Raw genomic sequence first — 18,566 nt, 5'->3', positions numbered from 1 at the left:
GGGAGGCGCTTGTGTTGATTCACTGGACTGTGTGCCTGCTGTACACACGTCATGTCAGAAGCAGGCAAGAAATTTCAAACACCACGATGGGAAAAAGGGTGATGAGAAAACACTGAAATACAGAAATGGAACAGGTTCACTTGCTACTGAACAGTTCCTCTAAGAATGTACCTCCAGCAGGAGACTAGAGCCACCCCTCTGGCCCAGGAGCGGTTAGCCAAGAGGCTGGAACTGCTAGCCAGGGAGAAAGTGATGGGTTGGCAATAGAGACTCTTTTGGTCACTGCAAACCAAAAACCTGTGTGGGGCTTTCACGAGCTGAAACCCAGATGGTAATACACAGATGCTGCGAGATATAATTTGAGGCAAAAAATACAGAGTAGAAGGAAAACCTCCAGATCAGTCTATGTGTCCTGAATTTACCGCTTATCGCTTACTTGAAAAGAACCAAGACTAGATTCAGTGAGTTTGGAGTCACCCTGCATGCCGCTGCTGCTAAGCCGCTTTAGTCCTCTGGCTCCCTCACTCCCCACATTCTGTCTCTTCTTGCTCCCGCTGCAGCTACAGTGCACAATTAAACGGGAAGTTCCTGATCATAAAAGAGCCCAGCAGGATCATCCAGCAATGCACATGTGAATCCCCCCCTTTACACAAACACCTGCGTGGTGACAGTGCACTACTGCAAACATTATGTCACCGGATTTTCACGATAACCCCGGGCTCAGATCACATTATTCCCAATGGACAGATGAGAAGGCAGGTTTGGCAAGATGAATGCATTTGCCTGAGGTCACAGAGTGAGTAAGGGGGAGAGATGGGGACTTGAATCCATGTATGAGAGATTAACTTGTCAGCCACCTGGATCTCTCTCAGTTTAAAATACTGGCTCTAGGCAAATGGTATAGCCTCTCTGGGTCTAGTTTCTTCATCATGTAAGAGGATAGTGAATAGAATTGAGGCCATGGGATTTTTATGAGAATTCAATGAATTAACCCATATGAGGTGTTTAGAATGGTGACTGGCAGGTTTGTTTGTTGGTTGCAGTTTCCCACCTGGGCATTGAACCTGGGCCCTCGGAGAGTAGAGTCCTAACCACTGGACAACTAGGGTATTCCCAGACAGTTGTAATGCTGAATAAATTATCTCTCATTATTCTTACTGTACCATGTTAGGGAACTATGAGATATTTAAACACCTAAGGTCATTCAGTAAATCTTGTGGGCTTGTGTATTATTCCTGGTAGGAGAATTCTCAGCTTCTCTCTAATTCTCAAAATGGTCTATGAACCAAAACATTTTCAGAACCACTGGGTAAGACAGACAATAATATATTTAGCCCAATTCCATAAGCCTTGCATCCAGCATCCCTCCCCAAACACCCAAACATTCAGAAGGGAGGAATGTGACCAAAATTGAGAAAGACAGGACTTCTTTGGTAGCCCAGTGGTTCAGAATCCATGTTGCCAATAGGGGGCTGGATGGTGGGGGGGGGGGTGGGCACAGGAGGGAAGAGGAGCCCAGGATCACTCCCCAGACAAGGAATGAAGGTCCCAACATGTCATGCGGTGTGACAAAAAATTGTAAATAATGTTTTTTTTATTTTAGACAGAGACTTCCCAGGTGGTCCAGTGGTTAAGACTCCATGCTCCCAATGAAAGGGGCCCCAGGATCCAATCCCTGGCTAGAGAACCAGGTCCCACCTGCCACAATTTAAGACCCAACACAGCCAAATATAAATAAACATAAAAAGGAAAGAAAGTCAACATATGAACACAATGAAGCAAGAAAAAGGTGGCTAGAGCACCCACACTGGGTTCAGCTCTCAGCACTGCCATGTATGAGGGGTGATAACAGCTCTACCACCATCCTACTCCCTGGAGAGCCGGATCACGCAGGGCAACACCCAAGCAGCCCTGGGAACTCACTAGCTCTCTTCTCCCACCAGCTCCTTGTGCTTGATGAGAACAGCCTGTTGGGAATTCTGTCACCATCCTGGGTCAAACTGCCCTTTTCCTTTTGCTCCCTCCAACTTCACCAAGCATGTACCACAGCACTCTGCATTCCACAATGGTCACTAAGCTGGCCACTTCACTTTGGCCCTCCCTAGTCCTCAGTTTCCCCATCTTTAAAAAAAGGTTGATTGGCTTAGATATGAGACACCTTCCAGTCCTAAGCCCAGGGACTTCAGATTTACTCTGTTCCAACTGAGGATACTAAGGCCCTGAAAGGAGCAGCAACCTACACAGGCCACACACCGATTCATCCCTGGCCTAGCCTTGCATCACCTTTCTCCTCTGCTAAGGGTATAGGGACCACACTGCTCACTGAGTATGCTGAGGCCCAAAGGGAAAACTGCCTCAGCTCACTTCCAGTTAACTCCAGAGCAGAGTCTGGACCCTGGACCTTCAGACTTGTATTAAGGAATGGGGGCAGGGAGACTGCTCTGGGCAGGTCCAGTGATTAAGACTCAGAGCTTCCACTGCTTGGGGTACGGGTGCTGCACCTGGTTGGAGAACTAACACCCTGCATGCCACATAGCAGAGAGGCCCAAAAAAAAAAAAAAAAAGATGGGGGGCAGAGGGCTGCGCAGAATCGCCTGGAGCATAGAGATGGTCTTCTCGCCTGCCCTGGCTGCCCGCCATTTACAGTAAGTGTCCGCCTTCAGGTTTTCAACACAGGAGCCTAGAGAAGAGTGGGAAAGGGAACGTTAGGGTTCAGAGACAGAGCTAGGTCCCCAGCTCTCAGATTAAACTGAGAGTGCTCTCAAACCCTCTGATATTCCCCAGGTTTAAGTTTCCCTATTAATCCCCACACACTCTGGGGTTTGAGGAAGAATGGGTACTTGTATATATGTATACAATAGCTACATTCCTTCGCTATTCATCAGAAACTATCACAGCATGGTTAATTGGCTGTACCCGAATACAAACTGTTTTTAGTGTTAAAATAATAATTGGAGAAGGAAATGGCAACCCATTCCAGTATTCTTGCCTGGAAAATCCCATGAACAGAGGAGCCTGGTGGGCCCCAATCCATGGGGTCACAGAGAGTGGGACATGAGTGAGTGATTAACACTCATCTCACCCTCACCATTATTATTGTACTTTTGAAAAGTGTAAAGGGGATGCATAAATAGTGGGTTTATAGAACATAAACAATATATTGGGAACACTTTAAAACTCTTTCCATATGTGGAGTTTCTCTGCCTTACTAACAAATTCTTTAAAGCTGCACTGTTCAATATGGTAACCTTTAAGCACACGTGGCTACTGGACACTTGGAATGTCACTAATTAACTGGAACTGAACTTTTAACTTTCTTTCATTTTAATTAAGCTAAATAAACAATTTTTTTTCATTAAAAAAAAAAAAAATCCCCCCACACTCTGCCTGGAGTCCCATACAACATTTTCCTCTGGAAACTCACCTCTGATCCTTCCCAGGAAGCGATCCCTCCCTCCTTTTCTCTCTGGAAAATCCTCTATTCCACATCTCTCCAGAATACTCTTACGGCCTCCCAGAAATTCTCCCATGACCCTCCTTAGAATTCCACAAAGTCTCCTTCGTGAAAGGAAAACCAAAATGAAGTCAGCATTGCTAAAAGTGTTCTCTAAGATGACCGGCCGGGTGAGGGGTGGGGCCACTGAGGAATTCTGACCTTGGAGATCTAGGCCACAATGGGATCTGATCATTTGACCACTTACTGTATTCACACAGGCATCCAGAATATGTGCCAGAAACTCAAGATATTGATCAGACCCTTACACTACAGAAACTCATGACAGCTCCTTCTTTAAAGTCAAATATTCCTTTACGTGTATCAATTGGAATTCTCTCCACATGACTTTAACAACATGCTGACCTATGTCCTCATGAGCCCCTGACTGGCTCTGCCAACACTCAAGAGTTTACCGTAATCTGTGTCTCCCAAACTGCAATTCTCAAGACCACCAATCAAGCTCTTTCTTCTTGGCACCCCGGATACGGATTATTTTACTTTTCAGACTCCAGAAGTTCTCCTAGAGCCCCCTCACGAGTTCCTTTATTCTTCCACCCTCCTCCATGCCAGTCACTTAAGGAGTCTTGGCTACTGCAGGACACCACATGGCGGAGGTGGATCTCCGGCATGTCAACGTCGTGTGGGCTTCGCCTGACAAAGAAGACGCAGGAATGCATGGGTTTAGCAGGCTCAGCTGGTGCGCCCCACGCGGGCTTCACTGCGCAAGCGCACGAGGCTCCGCCGCTCAAACCGCGGCGCGCCTGCGGTTACATCACCATTACGCATGCCTAGTGCGTCTCTCCCGAGAATAGGTAGAGGCGCTGAATTCCCTAGCAACGAGCTTTTCCTGCCTTGCTCTGGCCAAACCGCTCTCTAGACCCTCCTCCCGGTCACTTTCACACCAGGCTTTCCTAGCACCGGGCTTGGCCTGCAGGATTGGTCCCAGCAGAAATTCACCATCCTCAGCGCCCCAGCTGAAGCCTGGAAAGCAAGAGGCCAGCAAACTTGAGTGGCTTTTTTCAGGAAGCCGGGAGCCTATCGCAATAGGATCCCCTCCACCGATGGCTGGTTACTCTCATAACGCCCACCACACACGCAGACATAAACACACACAAACACACGAAAAAAATCTCTGACCTCTGGAGATCATGCCTGAGGTAGACAGAGTAAAGGACCTCAATAAAACACAAAAGTATGTGCCTGAACCAGACACACACCCAGCCTTGACTGTTTTCAACTATGTCTCACTTTTCCAGTGAAATATCTGGGCATCTTTCTCCTACCATGCCCATCCCGGTCTAATGACAAGAACTTCTCTGTTCAGTCTCCAAAAGACCCACGTGCATCCTGGAGTGGAGGCGAAGCTGTAGACAGAAAAGGGAGTATGAGCCAAGCATGCCCCCGCAGAACAAGCCTGGACTTTCTGGGCGCTCCTATAGGGGTAGGGCCTCAACCACACTGGGCATCTCCTTGGGAAGGGAGAGAAGGGAGGCCATTTCTGAGTCCTAGCAGCTGCTTTACCTACAGGAAACAAAATGACTTGATTCTGATCTTGGGCTTTAGATCAGAAAAAAAGGAGACATAGTGGGTGAGACCTGACAGAGACAGGGTTCAAAGCCCAGACTCCTGGGGTCCCCATAGAGGAGGGGGCTGGGCACAAGATGCCCATGTTCCCTTTGGATTCTGGTTCTGCCTCTCCCTCTCAGAACCATAGAGACCAGCCCCTGGGTCTTCAAACACAATTTCTTAGCCTAGGGGTAAGGTGGGTCCAGACCCGCCCCTTCTCAGTTTCCTATAAGAAGCCTGGAGACCTGGAACTGCAGGGTCACTCACCAATCCATCATGAAGCCATCCGCAAAACCTGAGACCTTCCTGCTGGACACGGCGCTGCTCTGCACCCTCCTGGGTCTGGGTAAGTGACGAGGGGTCTGGACTCCTGGGACACTCAATATGAGGACTATTACAGAGCACTGTTTTTTGACAGTTAGAGACTACTGGTTTTTCCAGTAGTCATGTATGGATGTGAGAGTTGGACTGTGAAGAAAGCTGGGCACCGAAGAATTGATGCTTTTGAACTGTGGTGTTGGAGAAGACTCTGGAGAGTCCCTTGGACTGCAAGGAGATCCAACCAGTCTATTCTAAAGGAGATCAACCCCGGGATTTCTTCGGAAGGAATGATGCTAAAGGTGAAGCTCCAGTACTTTGGCCACCTCATGCCAAGAGTTGACTCATTGGAAAAGACTCATGCTGGGAGGGATTGAGGGCAGGAGAAGGGGATGACCGAGGATGAGATGGCTGGATGGCATCACGGATTCGATGGACATGAGTTTGAGTGAACTCTGGGAGTTGGTGATGGACAGGCAGGCCTGGCGTGCTGCAATTCATGGGGTCGCAAAGAATCGGACACGACCCAGCGACTGAACTGAACTGAACTGATAGAGCACTGTGCCAGATCCTCAAGGAAGGGAAAGAGGAGGTGTCCCAGGAATTTAGATTCTTGGAAGAAGGCAGAGGGTAAAGGAGGAGACAAAGCCTGAGTCCACAAGGGAGGAAGAACTAAAAAATGTGTGGTTTTGAATCTTTGAAACAGGAGGGGTTTGGATGGGCTCTGCTCCTCTCCTCTCCAGCAGTATCTCAAAATAAGACACCTTTATTCTAGAATATCAGATGAGAGTATGATTAGAAAAAAGAAAAGTGAGGCGAGGGGCAGAAATTCCCTTGCTTCCAGAACTCTACGCAGTTCAGCTTCCTAGTGTCCTCCTCCCTTAGATGCATTTCAGGCAACTCCATTTTCCGCAGGACCCAGTTGCCTTGTGTCTGTGTCCCCAGTTTCCTCCTTTGTCAGGACTAAGGAGCCAGGCCCTTCTCCTCTTAGTCATTGATCTTTTTTCATCTGGGATGCAGATCTCAGCCTCAGGTACTCCTGCCTGAATTTCTACTGTCTACAAGGCTTAAGCATGGTACCCACGAGGAGTGGGTTCCACTTCTGAGAACCAGCTGGACCTAAAGGTTGACAGAATTCCATGAAGGACTTCCCCAGCGGTCCAGTGGTTGAGAATCTGCCTGCCAAAATGGAGGACATGGGTTCGATCCCTGGTCCAGGAAGATTCCCCATGCCCTGGGGCAACTAGACGTTTTACCACAACCGCTGAGCCCATGCTCTGCAGCAGAAGCCACCACCAATGAGAAGCCAAAGCTCAGCAACTAGACACTAGACCATAATTGCTACAATTAGAGAAAAACCCACAGGAAGCAAGAAGACCCAGCAAATCAAAAATAGAAAAAAAAAAAATTAAAAGATGAGAAAAATGTTTTAAGTCCATGGTAATCTTCAGCAGGACCCCGCACTGTCCCCAGGCTTGCTCAGGGGGTCTAGCATCCAAAGTCCCCAGCCTTGTAATTAGGTAAATTTGCTCCCTGGTCGGAACTGCTTCCGCCCCCAACCCGAAAGCAGCTTTGCTCACAGCACCATGGCATCCCTGCCAAGCTTCAGACAGATCCCTGTTCAGCAACCAATGTCCCGCCCATGAATAGCCAGGGAGACACCTGTCCCTCTTCCTTCACATCCCCTCTCCGCCCCATTCCCCTCTGGACCAGGAAGCTGTGGCCCAAAGACTATACCAGCATTCACTAGACCCCTGCTCTCTATACCACAGGATACTCACTGAGCTGTGAGGTGTGTGTCGGTGACGGTCCCAGTTGCACTGGGAAACTGCAGACTTGCGCCCCGGATGAGGACTCCTGCATTGTTGTCGTGGCTGAGACCAACAGAAGTAAGAGGGCAGGGCTGGTATCACGTGCTGGGGAGGTGGGGGGTGCCTTCACGGTGGCAGATACCGCCGTGCGCTGGGAGGAACCTTTGAGTGATGATTATGTCAGGAGAGAGCGAAAGGCAATCTTGAGGTGGGTGGTGGACAGAGAATCCTGTGGAACGACAGAAACCACTGTTGCCAAGGATTTCTGAAGATGAAACGCCAAGAGAGGACAGGGGAGGGGCAGATACAGAGATTTTCTTACAAAAGAAGGAATTAGGAAAGGACACAGGAGAAGAAAGAAATCCAGAAGGGGGTAAATCTAATATCCAAAAGGTGGAGGGGGTAGGTGTAGAGAAGAGTCTAGGGTGAGTTGCCAGGAAGGTGATCAATTTGATTCTCTGGGGGCGCAAGTGATCTCCCAGGGATGCAGGCTGCAAGAGACCTCTCCTGACAGGAGAAAGAGAGAGATACAGCGGCTGGTTGAGTTGGGTGAGAGCTCAGTCGTGTCTGACTCTTTGCGACCCCATGGACTGTAGCCGCCAGGCTCCTCTGTCCATGGGATTTTCCAGGCAAGAATACTGGACTGGCTTACAATTTCCTCCTCCAGGGCATCTTCCCACCCAGGGATGGACCCACGTCTCTTGCATCTCCTGCATTGGCAGGGGTGTTCTTTACCACTGCACCACCTGGGAAGCCCCAGGACTGGCATACAGAGAGAGTATATAAGGACAGATGATCCCTGGACTCAGTCTATGAGGTCCCACAGAGTCAGACACGACTGAGCACAAGAGTGGAAACCCTAGGGCTGGAAGAAACCACTCTGTGCTGGGAAGGGGGACATCCAGCGAGACCAGGAGAGCACTTCAGGCAAGACGTGAGAGCAGCGAAGGAGGGCAGCAAGAGACGGTTTGGAGGAGGTCTGGGCAGTGACCCTGGGAACCCTGGAAGAGCCCACTTTAGATGCAGAAGGAAATGGGTGTTACAGGGGGCGGGGATGGCCACCGCATCCCAGCATTTGGTGGCAGGAATTCCAGGGGTCAGGGGAGGGCTGAAAGCTGGAAGAGACCATTTTGCACAGACAGGGGGTTAATAGGTGGTCTGGAAAAGACCACTCCAGGTGCAACCCCTGCAGGATGGCAGTGGGGTGACCGTGGGGCTGAAAGGGGCAACTCAGGAGAGACCAGCAGAGTCTGGGGCAGTGTGAAGAGGGGTTCCGTACTTAATAAACCGTTCAGACGACACCCCAGGCAAATAAGGGAGTCTGACACTGAGGAGCTGGAAGAGACCTCTCTAGAAAGCAGTGGGCTGGGGCAACACTAAGGTGGGGGAGACACCCCAGGGCAAGGGTTCAGACAAAGGGCCACTGAGCCCCCTGCCTGCAGCCATCCTGCAGAGGCCTCCTTGGCGGTGACCAGCTACAAGGGTGTGCGAAGTCCAGCGAGTGTGAGTCAGGATTCTTCGGCATCACCGTGAACTCTGAGAACTACATGGGCTCCAAGAGGCACTGCTGCCAGAAGGATGGCTGCAATCAGGACCCCCTGCCTGGTAAGCCCCAGCTGAATCCGACTGCTGGAGTCCCGCCCTGCCTACCCCTCCCCCCCCAGAGCCAGCTGTGAGCACCTGTCACTGACCTGCGCTGTCACGGGGCAAGCGTCTTCCTGGCGCTGAGCCTTGGTTTCTTCTCCTGTAAACTGCAGTGTCCAGGGACGTCCCTGGTGGTCCACTGACTAAGCCTCCATGCTCCCTATGCAGGGGTTGGATTCCTGGTCAGGGAACTTGATTCCACAGGCCGCAATTAAAATCCAACACAGCCAAATAAACATTGTTTTCTGAAAATGCAGTGTCCTTTACCACCTGCTGTCCACTGAGTGGTTGGGAGGTTGGGAAAGGGACTCGCGTCTCCGATTACCTTACCCTCCACCCTCCTCTTCAGCCTTCGTGAGAAACCATACAGAGAATGGCCTTCGCTGTCCTTCCTGCATCGCTGCCTTTACAGAAACATGCACTGCGAGTGAGGAAGCGCGCTGCGTTGGCGAGGAAACCCGCTGTGTCGCCGTGTCTGGCCTCGTGCAGCCTGGTAAGGGGCACCTGGAATTTGGGAGGAGGGACAGGGGTTCCAGACAGGCCCAGAACTGGAGCCTCAGCTTCCAGATTCTAAGGGAGAGAGTGGCTCCAAAGATCTGGGGGAGAAGGTGGCTGGGGCGTATGACCCTGGACTAGGAGGAGGGAGGCTGGCGATCCTGACTGCAGTCTAAAATCCCTTCCAGCAGGTGTCAAATTTGCTGCCCGGGGCTGTGGTATGGAGACCGCCTGCCACACCAAGCCTGGGACCCTGGTGCCCTCAGGCACTCGTTTGTTCACCATCAAGAAGACCAGCTGTCTTTGAATCCCCCAGGCTTCTGGCAAGGCTGAGTGAAGAACTGAGGACCATGTGGTGTTCGGTGTCCATTCCTTCTCAGCTACGGTTCTAGAAATTGCTACGGTTCCCATGTGTCTATAAATTAAACAAGTTAACAGAACAATCCTGAGTCTTTGTGATGTGCTGTATTTCGGGAAGATGGGATGCAAAAAGCAGGAGTCTGAACCTTTGGGAACCGTCTCTTTGGAAGAAAGAAAGGGAAGATGCTACCTTTTCTTAAGGGATTACTTCCTGCCTGGTCCCCATGCTAAGTGTTTTCCATGCCGTACCTCATTTCATAATCACAACTCAGTGACACTGAAAGTATAGCTCCCATTTTACAGAGGAACAAACTGAGCCCCAGATTGTGGTGTAACTTGCATTTTGAAGGGGCTTCCCTGGTGGCTTAGATGGGAAAGAATCTGCCTGCCAATGAGGGAGATGGGGATTCAGTCCCTGGGCTGGGGAAGAGCCCCTGGAGTAGGTCATGGCAACGCACTCTATTTTTGCCTGGAGAATGCCATGGACAGAGGAGCCTGGTGGGCTACAGTCCATGGGGTCACAAAGAATCAAACCCAACTGAGTGACTGAGCAAACGCACTATTAAGACAGTGGTGGCTCCAGAGAGAATGTGTTTGGCCAACTATTTACATTCATAATAGCTGACACTTTCTGAGTAGCCATTTCTGACCAATCAGGTCTCTGCTACAAAGGAATCTGACCTTTTGACTATTTACTGTATTTACAGAGGCATCCGGACTGTGTGCCAGAAACTCAAGATACCTATCAGACCCTTACCCTCCAGTAACTCATGACAGCTTCTTTAAAGTCAAATATTTCTTTGTATCAAATATTACATGTATCACAGTCAATTATAATTCTCTCCACACAATTTTAACAACCTGCTGACCGCAGTACTCATAAGCCCCTGACTCCGTCTGCCAACACTATTAAATTTTACGGGAATCTGTGTCTCCCAAATTCTAATTCCTAAGAACCCCAATAACCTTTTTTTCTTGGCAGCCCAGATAACGGATTATTTTTCAACACCTTTGAGATTCCAAAAGTTCTCCCAGAGCCCCTTCACGACTTCCTTCACTTCTTCCAGCCTCCTCCACGCCAGTCTCTCACCAAGTCCTGGCTACTGCCGGACACCACAGGGCAGAGGCCGATCTCGGGCATGTTACCGTCGTGTAGCCTTCGCCTGACCAAGTGCAGGAAGGGCTGAGTTTAGGGTGCTCACAGCTGTTGCGCCCCGGGAGGCCTTCAATGCGCAAGCGCACGAGGCTCCGGCCTTTCGAACCGCTGCGCACAAGGGGCCAAGTCCCCACTGCACACGCCTAGTGCGTCTCGGCCAGCGAGCTGCGAGAGGCGCTGAGTTCCCTAGCAACGATCTTTTCCCGCCTCCCTCTCTCCAAACAGCTCTCTACCCCTTCCTCCTGATAACTTTCTCACCAGGGTATCCTAGCAACCCATGCGGACTTCAAGATTGGTCCCTGGAAGAAATTCACCAACCTCAGCCCCCCGACTGAAGCCTGGGAAGCAAGAGGACAGAAAACTTGAGTGGATTTTTGCAAGGAGCCAGGGGCCTACCTCAACAGGAGCCCCTCCACCTATGGCTGGCTACCCTCCCCACAGCCACCACCCCCCCACACACACAGACACGTAAAATTACACCCCCAAAAATACACACACAGACACAGGAAAATATATACATAAACACATGAAAAAATACACACACAACACACACAAAATCTCTGATCTCTCAAGATCATGTGCCTGAGGTATAGGATCTCAATAAAATGCAAAGTATGTTTCCAAACCAGACACACACCCAACCTGGAGTGCTTCCAACCGTGCCTCAGCTTTCCAATGCGGTTTCTGGGCATCTGGTACCGTGCCCATCCTGGCCCAATGACAAGCACCCCTCTGTTCAGTTTCCGAGAGACCCAGAAATGCATCTTGGGGTGGGGTTGGAGCTGGAGACAGACCAAACACAGAAAAGTGGGTATTGAGCCGAGCATGCCCCGCCAGAACAAGCCTGGACTTGCTGGGCGCTACCTGGTAGGGCCTCAACCACACTGGGCACCTCCTTGGGAAGAGAGACAAGGGAGAGGGAACCTGAGTCCTAGCAATGTTCTGTCCTGCAGGAAACAAAATGACCTACCTGATTCTGATCTTGGGCTTCAGGTAAGAAAAAAAAGGGGCGGGGCAACAGGGGGATGAAGAGGGTGAGAGCAGGGGGATGAAGAGGGTGAGAGCAGACGGAGAGAGGGTTGGAAGCCCAGATTCCTGGGGTCCCCATGGAGAAGGGGGCTGAGCACAAGATGCCCATGTTCCTTTTGGATTCTTGTTCCACCTCCCCCACTCAGAGCTATGGAGACCTACCCTCAGATCTTACATCATCTTTCTTAGCCAAGGGGCAAGATAGATCCAGACCCGCCCCTTCTCACCTTCCTCTAAGATGAGCTCGGGACCTGGGACTGCATCTTCGCTCATCCAACCATCATGAAGTCTTCCACAAAACCTGAGACTTTCCTGCTAGCTTCCATGCTGCTCTGCACCTTCCTGGGTCTGGGTAAGTGACTAGGGGTCTGGACTCCTGGAATCCTGAAACGAGGACTATGGGAGAACATTTAGCCAGGTCCTTGAGGGTCAGGGGGAAAGAGGAGGTGTCCTGGGAATTCAGATTCATGGAAAAGGCAGAGGGGAAAAGAGAGAAAGCCTGGGTCCCCAAGGGAGAAAGAGTTCAAAAACATGTGGGTTTAAATCTCTGAGAAAGGAAGGGTTTGGATGGGCTCTGCTCCCCTCCCCTCCAACAGTGTCTCAAAATAAAACACCTGAATCCTAGGAATTCAGATGAGAGTATGATTAGAAAAAAGAAAAGTGAGGTGAGGGGGAGAGATTTCCTTCCTCCCAGGACTCTAAGGAGTTCAGGTCCCTGGTGTCTTCTTTCCTTAGATGCAATTCAGGCAACTCCACTTTCCCCAGGACCCAGTTCCCCTGTGTCTGGGCCCCAGTTTCCTCCTCTCTCAGGACCAAGGAGCCAGGCCCTTGTCCTCCTAGTGCTGAATCTTCCTTCTTGACCTGAGTTGCAGATCCCAGCCTCGGGTACCCCTGCCTGAGCGACTGTGCTGTCTACCAGACTTAAATGTATCCACAAGGAAGAAGGTCCCGCTTCCAAGAATCAGCTGGACCTGAAGGTTCACAGAAGTCCATGAAGGACTTCCTCAGTGGTCCAGCAGTTGAGAATCTGCCTGCCACCGCAGGGGACATGGGTTCGATCCCTGGTCCAGGAATATTCCACATGCCTTGGGCAAACGAAGCCCTTGCGCCACAGCTGCTGAGCCTGTGCTCTAGAGCCTGTGCTCAGCAACAGGAGGAGCCGCCCCAAACGAGAAGCCCAGGCACCGCAACGAGAGAGTCGCCCCCACTCACTACAACTGGAGAACACCCACAGGAAGCAAGGACCACCCAGCATAGCCTGAAATAGAAAAAAGAAAACCAAAGGATAAATTAAAAAAAAAAACACATGGAAACCTTCAGCAGGACTCCTTACTATCCTCCAGCTTTCTCAGAGGGCCCTAGTGTCCAAATTCCCCAACCCTGTAATTAGGTAAACTTGCTCCTCGGTGGAGTTGCTGTCCACCCCTGGAAGCAGCCTTGCTGGCGGCACCATACCGTATTTGATGGAGCTTCAGACAGTTCCCTGTTCAGTGGGCAATGTCCCTCTTATGAATAACCAGGGAGACACCTTTCCCTCTTCCTTCAGACCCCCCTCCCCATCCCCTTCTGGACTCAGAAGTCATGGCCCAGAGACCACACCACTTGGACTAGAGCCTCTCTCTCTATACCTCAGGGTACCCACTAAGCTGTGAGATGTGTATCAGGGATGGAGCCATATGCATTGGAGAAATGAAGACTTGCGCCCTGGATGAGGACACCTGCATCGTCATCATGACTGAGACTAACAATAGTAAGAGGGTAGGGAACAGCGTCAGGTCCTGGGGAGGTGGGCGTGCTTTCAGGGTAGCAGATACTACCATGCACTGGAAGGAACCTTTGAGTGAAGAAGGGCGGGAAAGAGGGAAAGGAGGAAAGATAATCCAGTGGAATGACAGAAACCACTGTTGCCAAGGATTTCTGAAAATGAGACTCCAAAGACGTGATGGGGGAGGGGCAGATATAGAGAATTTCTTAGGCAAGAAGGGATTAGGAAAGGACACAAGGGAAGAGTGAAATCCATGGTGGGGGCAGGAATCTAATATGCCAAAGGTGTAGGGGTGGGTGTAGAGAAGACTGGGGTGAGTTGCAAAGAGTGTGATTAGGTTGACTCTGTAACCAGGTATAGCCCACCAGGCTCCTCTGTCTGTGGGATTTTCCAGGCAAGAATACTGGCGTGGCTTGCCATTTCCTCCTCCAGGGGATCTTTCCAACCCAGGGATTGAACCAGTATTTTGTGTTGCCTACATTGGCAGTGGGGGTTTTGACCACTGCACCACCTGGGAAGCCCCAGTATTGGAACAGAGAGAGAGAGAGAGATAAGGACAGATAACCCAAGGACTCAGTCCATGAGTTTGCAAAGAGACAGACAGGACTGAGCACCCACCCACCCAAGCACTTGGGGTACAGAACAGAAACCCTAGGGCTGGAGGAGACCACCCTTGGTGGGAGGGGGAAGGCCAGGGAGATTGGAAGAGGCCACTTCAGGCAAGACCTGAGAATAGCCAAGGAGGGCAGCAAGAGATCCTAGGTAGGAAGTCTGGGGAGTGACCCGGGAAATCTTAGACGAAGAAGGAGACGGCTGTTACAGGGCGGTGGCTGAGGGCTGCATCCTAGGATTTGGTGCAGGGAATTCCAGGGGGCAGGGCAGGGCTGAAGGCTGCAAGAGACCATTTCACACAGGTCTGGGGGTAGTCGTAGGTGGCCTAGAAAAGACCTCTCCAGGTGTGACCTTTAGAGTATGGCAGTGAGGTAGCTGTGGAGCTGAAGGGACCCTCAGGAGAGACCAACACAGCCGGGGGCAGAGGGAGGAAGGGTTGGGTACAATACTCAACCCTCCAGGCCTTGCCCCAGACAGATACGGGTGTATGACTTTGGGGAGATGGAAGAGGCCTCTCTAGACAGCAGTGGGCTGGGGAAGCTGTAAGGTGATGGAAATACCCCAGGACCAGGGTCCAGACCAGGGCTCCTGAGTCCCCTGTCCACCCTCATGATGCAGAGGGCTCCGTGGACATGACCAGCTACAAGGGGTGCTCGAAATCCAGCGAGTGTGACCCGGCGTTCCTCTCCATCACCGTGGCTCCAGAGAACTACATGGGGTCCGACACGCGCTGCTGCCACAGCGATGGCTGCAACCACAGTCCCCTGCCCGGTAAACCCCAGCTGAGCCCCACGGCTGGAGTCCCGCCCTGCCCACCCTTCCCTCCGCCAGAGCCAGCTGTGAGCACCTGTCACTGACCTGCGCTGTCACCTTCATTTCTTCTCCTGTAAACTGCAGTGTCCACGGACTTCCCTGATGGTCCACTGACTAAGCCTCCATGCTCCCTATGCAGGGGTGTGATCCCTGGTCAGAGAACTAGATTCCACAGGGCGCAACTAAGATCCAGTCAAATAAATATTATTTTCTAAAAATGCAGTGTAGGTTAGCGACCGGTGTCCCTGTGCTGGTTGTAAGGTTGGGAAAGGGACTAATGTCCCCATGCACCTTACCCTCCACCCTCTTCCCCAGCGTTCAGGAGAAATCTGACAAAGAATGGCCTTCGGTGTCCTTCCTGCTCCACCTTCCTCAAGGAAACATGCACCCCGACTGACGAAACGCTCTGTTTTGGTGAAGAAACCCGCTGTGTCACCATGACTGGCCTTGTGCACCCTGGTGAGGGGCACCTGGATATCGGGAGGAGGGCACAGGGTTCCCAGAGGGCCCCAGAACTGGAGCCTCATTATTCCAGATTCTTAGGGAGAAAGTGGCTGCAGAGAAATGGAGGAAGGTGGCTGGGGCATGACCCCTGGATTGGGAGCGGGATGCATTGGAGATCCTGATTCTAGTCTGAAATCCCCTCCAGCAGGTATCAAATTTGCTTCCCAGGGATGTGCTACAGAGAACACCTGCCGCATCAAGCCTGGGACCCTGGTGCCCTCAGGCTCTCATTTGTTGACCATCAAGAAGATCAGCTGTCTTCCAAGCCCCCAGGCTTCTGGCAAAGCTGAGTGAAGAACTGAGGCCCATGTGGTGTTTGGTCTCCATTCCTTCTCAGCTCTAGCTTCCCATGTGTCTATAAATTAAACAAATCAACAGAACAAGCCTGAGTCTTTGTGACGTGATGCATTTCAGGGAGATGGGATGCAAAAAGCAAGGGTCTCAACGCTGTTGAACCCCCTCTTTGGAATGAGGGGAGGGAAGATGCTACCTTTTGTTAAGGGATTACTTCCTGCTGGGTCCCTGTGCTAAGTGTTTTCCATGAGAGAGCTTATTTCATAATCACAACAACTCTGTGAAGTTCAAAGTATGGTACCCATTTTACAGAGGAACAAACTGAGGCATGGATTGTGGTGTCACTTGCCTTTGGTCAAACAGTTGGGAGGTCAGACTCTGGAGTCCATGCACAGCTCTCCTTATTAACCTCTTTTCAGTTACCAACATCAGTTTCCATGTTTGTAAACTGTGGATATTAACAGCTATAGCCTCAAAGGGCTGTCTTAAGAGTCAAATGAAGGAAAATGAAAAAAGGACTTAGTTCAGTGCCTAGCACCTTTAAGGGGGCTTCCCCGGTGGCTCAGATGGGAAAGAATCTGCCTGCCAATTCAGAAGGTGTGGGTTCAATCCCTGGGTCAGGAAGATCCCCTGGAGGAGGGCATGGCATCCCACTTCAGTATTCTTGCCTCGAGAATTCCATGGACAGAGGAGCCTGGTGGGCTATAGTCCATGAGATCAGAGTCGGACACAACTGAGTGACTGAGTACACACACTACCAACTTTAAAACTTTGTTTGTTATGGAGACAGTGTGTCTGAGCAAAGTTACCATCCTAACAGCGGCCACTTACTGAGTAGCCATTAGTTAGAAGGCACTAGACTTTGGCATCTATCAGGATAGACTGGATTATGCTACAGTAACAAATAAGTCTCCAATCTCAGTAGCTTAAAACAACAAAGTTGTATTAGTCAGTTGATGCTGTAGTAATGTGTAACAAACCATGCCCAAATCAGACATGACAAGAAGCATTCTTCTTCCTAATCGGTAGCTATTCCTAAGGGGACCTCTGTTTCTGGCTGTGCGCTGGTGGGTTTGGCTGCAGCTTGGGAGAGGGACTCTAGTTCTCCTCCATGGGGTTACAGTCTTCAGAGATCTGTGGCTCCCTGGCGAATGTCTGTCTCATGGCAGGTGACACGGAGCACACAAACCACCTGCACCAAAGGTCCCTGCGTTGGTGCTAACATTCCATGGCATAAAGTAAATCATACGGTTAAAGCCAACCTCATTGGAGCAAGGGACTATAGTACACCTCAATGGCCCTAGCAAACCCCAGGGGGAGGGGCACAAGAAGAGCAGTCTGGCCCCCTATGCACCCCCCTCAACCCCTGCCAGACAGGTTTCATTACCAACATGACCTCTGAGGGTCATGAAATGAAAATGACAGATTTAATCTTCACCACTACTCCTTGTGATAGGCACTATCCTGTTTTCAGAAGAATCTGAGGTTCAAGAAGGAATATCACATTGGTGATCGTGCAGCTAAAAGGTGGCAGATCTTCAGATTTTAATCATTGAGTCACATTGAGTCACATTGAGAGGGAGAAAGAGACCACATCCCGGAGAGAGGGGACACGGCTGTATCAGTATTGATACTTGGCTACATAACAAGCCCCTCCAAACCTCAGTTGTTTAGAATAATTGCCTACATAAACATCCTTATATATATTTATTTGGCTGCATTGGGTGTTAGTTGTGGCACACAATATCTTTAATAAGTCATGCAGGATCCCTTTTGTGGCACATGGACACTCTAGTTGCAGCTCCCAGGCTTAGATGATCGGCAGTATCTGGGATCTTCGATACTGCCCAGGGATTGAACTTCAATCCTCTGCATTGAGGAGGATTGTCCTGGCTGACTGGGCCACATGTTATCTATCACTCTGCAGGTTAGCCCAGACTTCCCCATGTGGTCATGGTGGCAGGGGTCCCCAGGGCAGCAAAAGAGATCATCCCAGTCCATGAGCACTTGTCAAGCCTCTGCTTGCATCACGTTTGCTGTGAGTCCAGTAGTCAAGCAGATCCAAAGACCAGGTCTAAAGTCAGGATGAGAAGGGTCTACCCAAGGCCATGTCTGCAGAAATGCTAAACAGACTGGGGGCATTAATGGGCCACGCTAGTTCTAGAGCTAAGAAGTTTACTATCACAGCCCCCAAGGTTAAACAATTATTAGGCCACCCCACCTCCTCCAGGGTGGCAAAACTCTTATTAAAGTCACTGGACTGCAGCCCAGGGAATTCTATCCTGCACACAGCCCCACCATCCCTCCTCTCCAGGCACCCAGGAGGCCTCACCCTTGGACCCCTCCTCCATCAGACACCAGGGTCTAGGCTTCCAGCTGACAGTCAGAATCCCAAGCATCTTCCCCCTCCTTTTAAACCCGCAATGAACACACACACAATGGAATTTCTACTTTTTTATTCACTCCTCCAAAAAGCACCACAGGTCAACCCACCCTTGAGTCTCCCGGCTTCATGGTTCCTCATCTCAATGGACACAAGTCTATCATAGTCCAGACAAGTAGGAAATTCATCTAAGTTGATGAGGCTCTGTACTGCTTCTGCTTCTGGCAAGAACAACATTAGGATTTATCAGACATTTTCTACAATTTCTGCCTTCAAGGGCCTTCCAGCCTGCAGGTGCCACGTAGACTCACCCTGAAGGC

The 18,566-nt window shown here is 50.6% G+C and overlaps 3 protein-coding genes across 5 annotated transcripts in view; 2 read left to right on the top strand and 1 right to left on the bottom strand.

Annotated features, from left to right (window-relative positions):
• Nucleotides 1–4,125, bottom strand: part of XRCC1 (X-ray repair cross complementing 1) — a 37,417-nt gene extending 33,292 nt beyond the window's left edge. The window contains exons 1-2 of the mRNA XM_040254082.1: nt 4,032–4,125; nt 2,595–2,680 (exon numbers count right to left, since the gene is read on the bottom strand). Of these exons, the coding sequence (XP_040110016.1) occupies nt 2,595–2,680; nt 4,032–4,125 (180 nt within the window). The remainder of the gene's footprint in view (nt 1–2,594; nt 2,681–4,031) is intronic.
• A 1,112-nt stretch (nt 4,126–5,237) lies between these two features.
• On the top strand, nt 5,238–9,773 carry LOC120872341 (phospholipase A2 inhibitor and Ly6/PLAUR domain-containing protein-like). 2 transcript variants are annotated; one of them, XM_040252627.1, is made up of 5 exons: nt 5,238–5,408; nt 7,153–7,269; nt 8,645–8,796; nt 9,185–9,328; nt 9,522–9,773. In XM_040252627.1, exons 3-5 carry the CDS (start codon nt 8,739–8,741, stop codon nt 9,635–9,637), a joined length of 318 nt encoding a protein of 105 aa, XP_040108561.1. In that variant the 5' UTR covers nt 5,238–5,408; nt 7,153–7,269; nt 8,645–8,738; the 3' UTR covers nt 9,638–9,773. The 2 variants fall into 2 exon arrangements, with proteins under 2 accessions (XP_040108561.1, XP_040108560.1); XM_040252626.1 differs by having other exon boundaries at nt 9,519–9,773.
• A 1,927-nt stretch (nt 9,774–11,700) lies between these two features.
• On the top strand, nt 11,701–15,949 carry LOC120872328 (phospholipase A2 inhibitor and Ly6/PLAUR domain-containing protein-like). 2 transcript variants are annotated; one of them, XM_040252608.1, is made up of 6 exons: nt 11,701–11,839; nt 12,065–12,227; nt 13,509–13,625; nt 14,871–15,023; nt 15,381–15,524; nt 15,715–15,949. In XM_040252608.1, exons 2-6 carry the CDS (start codon nt 12,158–12,160, stop codon nt 15,861–15,863), a joined length of 633 nt encoding a protein of 210 aa, XP_040108542.1. In that variant the 5' UTR covers nt 11,701–11,839; nt 12,065–12,157; the 3' UTR covers nt 15,864–15,949. The 2 variants fall into 2 exon arrangements, with proteins under 2 accessions (XP_040108542.1, XP_040108543.1); XM_040252609.1 differs by having other exon boundaries at nt 15,718–15,931.
• Nucleotides 15,950–18,566: the final 2,617 nt, after the last annotated feature.

This window comes from Oryx dammah, unplaced genomic scaffold (assembly GCF_014754425.2).
Source record: "Oryx dammah isolate SB20612 unplaced genomic scaffold, SCBI_Odam_1.1 HiC_scaffold_13, whole genome shotgun sequence".
Taxonomy (NCBI): Eukaryota; Metazoa; Chordata; class Mammalia; order Artiodactyla; family Bovidae; genus Oryx; species Oryx dammah.
The sequence above is the reverse complement of the archived record's forward strand: the minus strand, read 5'-3'. Positions and strand labels throughout refer to the sequence as shown.